General features: G+C 31.5%; 1 protein-coding gene across 9 annotated transcripts in view; it reads left to right on the top strand.

The window, feature by feature from the left end:
- The window catches only part of LOC106684603 (cilia and flagella-associated protein 47), a gene marked incomplete at its 3' end in the record, with an annotated part of 85,611 nt that overhangs the window by 70,350 nt on the left and 5,326 nt on the right, over positions 1-9,935 (top strand). For 8 of the 9 annotated variants that reach the window (XM_024359952.2, XM_024359951.2, XM_024359955.2 and 5 more), the window contains 4 exon segments: positions 433-599; positions 4,345-4,374; positions 5,190-5,490; positions 6,668-7,040. In XM_024359952.2, the coding sequence (XP_024215720.1) occupies positions 433-599; positions 4,345-4,374; positions 5,190-5,490; positions 6,668-7,040 (871 nt within the window). 9 annotated transcript variants of the gene reach the window in all.

A 9,935-nucleotide genomic window follows, 5' to 3' on the forward strand; every position in this document is an offset into this window, starting at 1 on the left:
TTTTTTTTCTTTTAGACTGAAAATTTATCCGGTACCTATAGTTCCCGGGTTTCGGCACCAGTTAAGTATCGGCGAAAGCCAAATGTCAAAAAAGAGAAGAAGGAATAAGATGTACCACGTGTGAACTGCTGTAACATACTAACTTTATTGGGTTCGGTACATCTCTTTATATACATGCGATCAGCTGATCTTAGTCAGCTGTTTATTCGATGTCAGCTGACTGAGGCTGTTAGACTTAGAGACTCATATAGGTTAGTATATACTACATAAATGGAAATATAGGTTTTCATATACTACATATATGTACATATAGATTTATATATGCTACATAAATGTACGTATAGATTTATATATGCTACATAAATGGATAAGACAGGCAAAATTTACGTAAAATAGAACTAAATATATCATAATATTTTTCCATAATTGAAGGAGAGAGGTTCAACCCAAATTTTTCTACATGAAGAAGAATTCGAAAGGTATAACTTGCAATCATGGTTGGACTTGATATTGCAAATACATAAAACGGTTGTCCAAGCTAACCTGCCGTATCGCCTTGATCTTAAAGTTATAGATGAAACTTCCCTCAAAGAAAACAGGTTTGAGAATATCTAATATTTTTCCTGTAAAGCAAGTAGGTTTTATTTTAATATTAAATAGATCAGATACTTAAAAAAAATTAATTTTAAATTTATTCTATCAGATGGAGCAAGGATCAAACGGACATGTTTCAAGTGTACTTGTAGTACATGTACACGTACGATATGAGCAGGCTAATGATTACTATAAGCAATTTTTGACAATTATTGTTATAAACTATATTTCCATTTCTATGATGTCCTAAATTAACATATGGTACACATTTAGGCTCCTTACTGGTCTAGTTGATAACATTGGAAGAATGACTCTTTTATTTGCTCTACCAGACATTTGGTAAACCCATATATACTTATCACTGTTGCAAGCACCAACTAACGAAACTGACCATCTACACCTCAACTGTCGTTGGACCGAGATATGCTGTCGCTTTTATTTCTTAATGCAGGAAAGTACATCCAACGTGGTCCGACCAGATAACAACATCTATCGGTCGACGCCAAAATAACAAACAGAATATAAACGAACGAATCATGAATGATAAACATAAATGAAATTTGAGTTGGTAAAACTTTTGATTATTAGGGTGCTGTGGAGGCTATTATGATTTAAAGCTGGAACAACATTAATATGAATTAATGTCTGCTGATAAAACTAATATTCAATTGACAATTTTTTTTTTGCGCCACAGGAAGTAGACTATTAAGCCATTTTCCCTCTCGCAACCCTATGTAAGTTTACTTTTGCCTTGAAATGGTTTGCACCTTGTTGTGTGATCGAACAGGCAGGTTCTCCGCACAACCGAATTTAACCAACTTGTCAGCTTGTTCATTGTCATGAATACCAACATGACCTAATACCTACTGCAGAGTTATAATCCTTCCTCTTTTCCTCATTATAAAAACTAGGTTTCAACACTTTTCTTCAGTGGGTGACTCTGCAATATCAGGTGTTGATGTGTAATCGCTGTCTATAGGCTTCCAACAAAAGATTAAAATTAAAATTAAAAAAAGATAATTGAAAGACCTTTTGAAGTGAAAATAATGATACGATTTAACAATTAATAAATTAATTAAGATGAGCTAATGATCTCACATATGGAGTGCACCTAATTAAAAATAAGAATATAATATAAAATATGAAAAAGGAATTAAACATAATATTATGCTACATAAAATAATATGTAACATAATATGTAACATAATATCTAATATAAATAATACAAAAAAGAAAGGTAACACTAGAGTAGTTAGGTAGTTATGAGCAGCTAAAGGATACAATAAAACAAAATGTCATAAGAATAGGATCAAAATAAGGATATAAGTATTTCTAAATAAATCATATATATAATTTAATACACGAACGAACACATACATATAACTAATTTCAATCGTAATACAATTAATCGTAGTTACCCTGTCAATCTGACGCAAATGTTCACTGGAATGATTTGCTCATTCTGGTATCAGACGACCTGATGCCCAAAGTTTGCATTTTCGTGAGTGGCATAAATATTAAAATTTTAAATAGACTGTATTTATTAAACTTACCTCGAGTACAAACGATCAACTAAGAAAAAATATTTGAAAAGGATTCGTCAACAATACTCCAGGCATACATCAGGATAAGCACACTATCATTCTCCACTTTTACTGATTTCACCAGATTCAGTTCCTTAATAATTGAAAACATTTTTCAGTGGAAAAAAAAAAGAAACCGCTATGAGTACAAAGGATTAAAGGAACGCCAACTGTCGGACTAACGAAACCATTGTGCATCTTGGAGTTGTTACTTGTTAGGCTACACAATTCCATTTATAATATATTCTTGGACCAATATCCAATAGATTCACAAGCATTTCTTAAAATTCTTTCCTTTCATTCTCCGTATTTTCCATCCAAAAGGATCAATTAATTATTGAACAAATTCAACGAAATGAGATATTTTATTTCTATATATAGTGGGCTCTCGCTAATCCGAATTAATTAAAACTAACAGGGTTTGGATTAGCCAAAAATTAGAATTTATGAATGGGTAAAAAAAGTCACTTCATAAATAACAAAACAATTTAAAAACAAAAATTATAAATGTAAATTTACATAAAAATATGTTTACAATAATTAGGTAATCATTGTTCAGAAATTTATTTTGAAACTATTCTTGTGAAATAATCTGAAATTTTCATTTGTTGTTTGTTAAAAAAAGTTTATAGGGCCGTAGAAAGAAAGTTAGTAATGACGGTAGTTTTACGTTTTACAGACGCCCCTCCAAACCAGAATTTGATAAATCAGTTTTAACACAATACTCCCATATACGTTTCGGTCTACCCCTCGGACGTTTACCCGTCGGTTCAGTGTGTATTAACATTTTAGGAATCCACTCGTTAGTAAGCCCTACAACCTTCCACGCTCATCTTATACGCCGCAATACTTTGACCTGAATTATATTTACCGGATGCAGTTCCCTTAATTCAGCGTCGTTTTTGTTTGAACATGTATTTTCTTACAACTCGTAGTTAAATATTGTTCAATAGCCTAAACTTCCATTGTATTAACAATACAATTTCTTACTGATGATTGAAAAAAGAAAGAAATTGAAAAATTTGGATTTTATCTTAAATAATAGGAGTCAGTATTTTCAACTGGATTATTTCAGCACAAAGAGTATTTAATAGAGAGTATAAGAGTATTTATACAAAGAGTATTTTATACAAAGAGTATTTATACAAAGAGTATGTATAATTCAGTTTTTGAAGGTAAACAAATATATACTTTTTTTTTGGTAGCCTTTACAAACTATGTAGATATTCGGCCGCCCAAACCAGCCTTCTCCACGCCTGTCTATTTTGGATTACTGCTTTCCAGTTTTGAGCATGCAGCCTTTCGCATCATTGTCGATCCCATCTATCCATCTGGTTTTTGGTCTCTTTCCTGCGATACTGGAATTCATTGTTGTGTAGAGGCGTTCCGATGGATTGCTTCAGGCCACATGTTCCACCCATCCTCCATGTCTTCAAATCATAAAATATTGATTGACCAGTTTCTGCATGCAGTTAACTGCTAGTTCATACATAGATGTTTATGTTCTACAAACATAAAACTAAACAATCAATCTTTTTCGGATTATGGAACGGTCCGGATTATCAAGGTTTCGATTAGCGAGTACACTGTATTTATAAAATTCATTCGGTACAAATTAATGATCTAGTGAATCTACTGTCCATTCCAGTCCAATAAATAACAATGATCTATGATCTACTTCTTTTCTACTGGAATCCATTTTATTTGAGACAATTTAAGGCCGTTTCTTCGACATTAAAAATCGATTAGACAAATTGATCTCCAAAACGTTTTACTGTCTATTTATATTTGAAACTTAAGGAAACACTACTCAACTCTTCATATTGGGCTACAAAGAAGACATTTATGTTGTTCTACCAATGTTTTAACTAAAATTAGGAAGTCAACTTCTTAGATTTTCCAATTTTTATAAATGTAGCTTAGTGATTAACTTAACAATACCATATAATAATTACATCATAATAAAATAGACTCAATTGTAGTCTACAAAAATATATATATATATATCTATTTATTGTAATTATTTTAAGTTAATACGCTATGTACTTTTAATCCAAGGCGTTTAATTTTTTTTTTAATATATTTTATTTTCAATAATGTTAGCGAATTTGAATTATACAGTATTGTTATGTATTTCACTCTCTGCATTATTGTTTTATCATTTCAGCTTCCTAACAACACATAAATCTCTTTCAAGGTGAGTCAACCTAATTCTTGAATTTTAAATTAGTCTTACAAAACAATTGATTTAAAATTATGGGAATGAACTGATTACTATCGACCTGTTTCTTTTATAAAGAATCAAAAAATTTACATAGAAGCCATTTAACGACGCCTCTTAAAGGCTTATCCAGGATCAAAACTAGTGTTGGGCAAGCCATGGTCGTTCAGGTTGTGACATTTCAGCACGAAAAAGGCGAATTAAACCAAAATTATATATAATTATACCAGTAAGTTTATTATTTATTATAATTATTTGCTTGAAAACCATCCCTAACCATTTTTTATTAAATTAATAATTTTTTTTTCACTCTTGGTACGCCCATGGCGCCGATTTTTTTTTCATTTTTTGCACAAGGCTAATATTATTTTGAGATCGATGCACTAATTTTATTTTATTTTTTCGACCTTTTGACCGTCATGAAATACGCCTTCAACATGACAAGAAATAAAAGACCTTTGGCACTGTTCTTCACTGGCATTTCAATTTGAACTCTTATATTTTAACAATTATTTTTACACTATTTAATTGACGAAGGAAATAAAGAGGAAAACTTCAAATAATATATTTCATTTAAAATTGTGTCGTGAAATTCTGATTTTTAGAATTCCATCAGATACCTTGTTATTTAGATTTATCTTGTCAAAAATATGATATATCGACTTCCTAAAGCTTTTCGTCAAATACGTGTTATTTTTGTTTAATTGTCAAAAATATTTTGATGATATTACTAAAACTTTGATGTGCATTGGAAAATGATCGTCAAAAATCTGACTAGTAGTTGTTTTCAGAGCGTATTCACTAACTAGTGAAAATGAAGAAAACGTTACAATTGAAAGTATGCCTCATTTAAAGAAGTTAACTTTGGAGAGAACAGATAAAGTATTGCTGACCTGGCTCAACGTGGTGTATAATTCAATGAAGAACAGAATAGAAGGGGCTGAGCCGAAATGGCCAGAAAAAAATATTACAAATTTACATACTCATTTACAAGATGGTGTAGTTCTGTGTGCAGTAACACTTTTTTATTGTCCTTACATAGAAGAACTGTATTTTCAGGATTTTTATTTTAATCCAAGTGATTCAACACAGGTAATAGTAAAGATATTATTTAAATTTAAAAGTAGAGAGAAAGAAACACTTTATTATAAAGTTGTGCGATTCAACTGCTTTGTGTTGTTGCATAGCATTCATAAGATATTTCATTGACATTAAGTTTGATAAAAAAAAAACCTACCTATATCCTTGGTCCCCTCAATCTTCGTTCATCTAACCACTCATTAAACACTAGATCCCAACCGATTGATTTATATATGCCCTCCTATAGAACCGGCTTCTTTGGAAAATCCTTCGTGATACGTGCAACCTGGAATTCTCTTCCCATCTCCATTCGCAAATCCCCATCCATTCTTACCTTTAAACACCTATTCCTCCACTTATTGTATGGCAAAAAGGACCAATAGGCCCACTTGCCGGACTTGTTCCCCCCCCCCACCATTACCAATACCACTTATTGTATAACCAAACCTCCGCATCATTGTAATTACATTATAAACGGTAGTTAAGGCAACATCCCAATATAATTTCTTGTTACTTACTAAAAATTTGCTAATGCTTGCCAGACAAAAATCTTGATGTATGAACCATGTATTTGTTCTAGGGTACATATCTCCCAGAATAAAATTATTTTTCATTTAATTTTTTCACCGCTGAAGGCCATGGTATCCGCTATCTCGTTCCAACTAATGTCAAGACCACAATATCCAGATGAATATTAAGGTAGAGTAATGTCGAGTCAAATGCAGAACACACGTTTTCAATAATGAACCTTTAAAATCGAAAAAGAAATTTTTTTCCTTCTTAAAATTTTAATGTTTAAAATAATTACTTTTAGAGATTTTTATTTTCACCGAAAAAATAATAGGAATAGTATTGTATGGAATTCTTCCATCTTTGACCATGCAACAATATTCCAGATGTTTTTAGTATGTTTTCTTCCTAGGTAGTCCAGAACAAACTCTGAATCAATTCTGTCTGTCCCGATATCATCTTGGCTACGCCCATTACACCCATTATATGAGATTTTACATTAGTGTTGTTGCAGTTGTTGTCATTCAGCGCACGATGATTTATATTAGTTATCATGATTCCGAAAAACATTTTTATAGTTAATTATTTACTGATATAATTAATAGTTGATGTAAATAAACAACCATTTATTTAGAGCATAAAGGTAAAGACCAAAAAAAAGGTTTAATTTCTTTTGTAGAATCATCATAATGGAGTGATCCTAGCAACAGCTTGGAATGCGATCCGTTTGGGACTGACGGTGGTACCAGCTGATTTCTATAACTCAAATCCAATAGCCATGATGATTCTTGTTTGTCACTTATACAGTGTCATGGGGACATATATACCGCAAGCCGTTATCCAGTTTCTTTCATGTCTTTCCCAGTCAGTAACAAGAAAAATATCAGTAATAAATCCCAACTCCACTCCCATAGGCTACGCAATAAAAATACTAGGGGATTCCAATGGATCCTTTTCAATAGAAAAGTTGCGTCCAGTGTTAGTACTCGCTGGCAAGTCTTCAACTACTATACTAGTAAACTTTACAGCCAGGACAATAACCCCTGTTAAAGGTAATACAATTGTTAGTACTAGTATAGTTTTTTCTTGATTAGTTAGTTTCTTAAACTTGGAATAGTAAGTCAGACTGTTTATTCCTAATACCTAAAATAAGAATGTTTTTGTTCACCAGTATGTCACACGAGTTGTGCACCTTTAAAATTAAATTTAATAAAATAGAAATAGTTTGGTAATGTTTATTTTTTATTTATCCATTAAAGACTAATAATACAAGCTACCACAATGAAGGTTATATCAGACCTCTAAGTGTTCATTAATACTATACATACAGAGTAAAAAAATGAAAATAATAATAAATAAAATATAAAGATAACAACAATAAAAATATAAAAACATTAGTATTGTAAAAACTATATATAATAATACTAAAAAAATAATAGCAATTTAATATAAACACAAAGTAAAGAAAATAATTCCATCTTAGCTCGCATTCATACTAAATATACAGTAAGCCCTGGGTACTCTGAATGAAGCTCTGTCCTCATGTGGAAGGCAGACCCCAAGAGATCTCAGCACTTTTCTCTCACCCTCATCACTAGTATTGGAAGCCAGTAGTGACTAAGCCACACATGCTCGAGACTCGATTGATGAAGCTGGCGGGAATTCCAGTAGCATATTCAAGGATATATGGTATTTGAGGTCATGATGTAAGGCTTTGTTGGTTCCGTAATATGGAGGATTGACTATTGATTAAAGAATTTTAGACTGAAAAAATTAGATACGCAGTTCAAGCCCGTAGGTAGATCCAGATTGCTTTCACCATTTCCTTGTATATCAATAAGTTTTTTTCAGTTGAAACATGAGCTCAATCGTCGGTTTAGCTCTTCTCTTTTAAGTGATGTGTGGGTTCCGTAATAGTTTCTTGCCAAGTAGAAAGCCAACATACCGGACTGTGTTAGAGAAGAGAAGTAAGAAGAAAAGTTTAAAAGGATTGGCGGACAGGATTCGTGTCTGAAAGTGAAAGTGACACGCTTGAATTTTGATTTATTGGTATTAATGGGCCAATTCTTATGCCACTGCTTAGTTAGGAAAGGTTATTGAAGGTTTTGATGGTATTTATGGATCTAAGTGGAAGGAAAGATGGAAGTATCTTCAGCAAATGTTGCCAGGAATGTATTTCTCTCAGGAAGGGAAATCAGCCGTGAAAAGGATTAGAGAACTGGAGCTAAATATCATCGCCAGAGTCACATTTCAACAAAGGTAATTTTCTCTTAAGTGTCCTTTGTGTTATTGGTTTTTGGTGGTGGTCCTTTGTGGAATTTTGCACCGATATGAATTCCACCGATATTCCTGTATTTTTTTTTTTTTTTGTATAAATATATAAACTTGGTAATAATGCTGCAAAAGCTGCACGCAATAAAAACAACGTTTGTGGAGAATACTGTTAAAGATCAAAAAGTACAGCGATGGTTTGAAAAATTTCGGTTTGGTGATTTGATGATGAAATCCAAAACGACCGTGATGGCCACACAGAACAATTGAAATATGAAGTTTTGCAGCAGCCAACCTATTCACCGAATCTCGTCAATCGACTTCCATTTTTTTTTAACATTTGGATCTGTTTTTACGGGCTAAAACGTATCATAGTGAAGACCTAAAAAATTCGAAATATGAATTTATTGATCCTAAAGATCAGATTTTTTTTTAATACAGGCATCTATACTTTAAGTCCCACTGGGAAAAGTGTATTGAAGTGAATGGGACATATTTTGATTAAATAAACAGTTAATGAAAAAATATATGCAGCTTTATACATTCACTTAAAAATTCGGAATTTCATACGCACCAACCTAGTAATTGGAGAATGCTCCCGAGAGAGCAGGCTTGATACAAAATCTTATTTATGTATAAGGACTGGAGTATATGAATTTAGAGCATTTAAAGAAAGCCTGTTACGTTCAAAAAAGCACTATTAATAATGCTTGTTGAGAATTGACATTTCTTTTTAATTATTATTATATATATAAAGCTTACCATAAGGTTATAATTGATACTAGAGATGGGACAAAATTAGCTATAGATGAAACTATTGCCATGGATACGACATTTATTTATTAATGCTTCATTCAAGGATCGACTAGACAATTTTAGCTGTAGTTTTATCCATAGATAATTTTTGCCCATCTCTGATTGATACATAGTATAAGTCAAGGTACAAATACCTTTGGCATGGTACAGTGAGGTTTTTGAATTTCTTTTTTAAATATTTTTAATTTCTAACAGTTGAAAAAGTTTGAAAAAAAAACCTACACTATATACAAAAAAGTAATTACAAAAGCCAGAAAACAAATATAAATAAATAAGTAAATAAGGATAAATTATAAATAATGAAAAAAAGTAATAATTAATACACTTGGATGAAAAATAAAATACACATTATAGAATTCAGATTTCAAGTTCTGATCACGTTTTGTGTATTAGTTTATGTAGGTACGTTTGTGGGTGTATTTTTTTAGTGATGTAGTCTCCTCTTTTTTATATGAATTTGTTTTCGGAAATTAGAATAACAGAGAAAAATTTTTGTATTAGTAAATATGTCTACTCTTTAATCATCAAGAGTTAGTCATACATTAGTTCATATCAGTGTTATATTCGATGTTTCCTTTCGAAATATTTCAGTTTTGGGGAATAGTTCTTGATCATTAAGATTATGTTATCAACCAAAAGACACGGTATAGTTAACTTTTGAAATTGGACATTAAGTTTAAAACTAAAATGTTTTGATAAATGAATCATTCACAAAAGAATTATGTATTAAACAATTTATTAATACCTAGTTTCTGCCGAAAACTGAAGGAGTATTTAAGGGAAACTAGTTCTTCTAAGCTATGCTAATATTATAATTATGCATAGATTTTACAGAGGCCTAATACATTTGGTGTCAATTA

Source organism: Halyomorpha halys, unplaced genomic scaffold (assembly GCF_000696795.3).
Source record: "Halyomorpha halys isolate HHAL.00 unplaced genomic scaffold, Hhal_1.1 Scaffold594.1, whole genome shotgun sequence".
Classification (NCBI taxonomy): domain Eukaryota; kingdom Metazoa; phylum Arthropoda; class Insecta; order Hemiptera; family Pentatomidae; genus Halyomorpha; species Halyomorpha halys.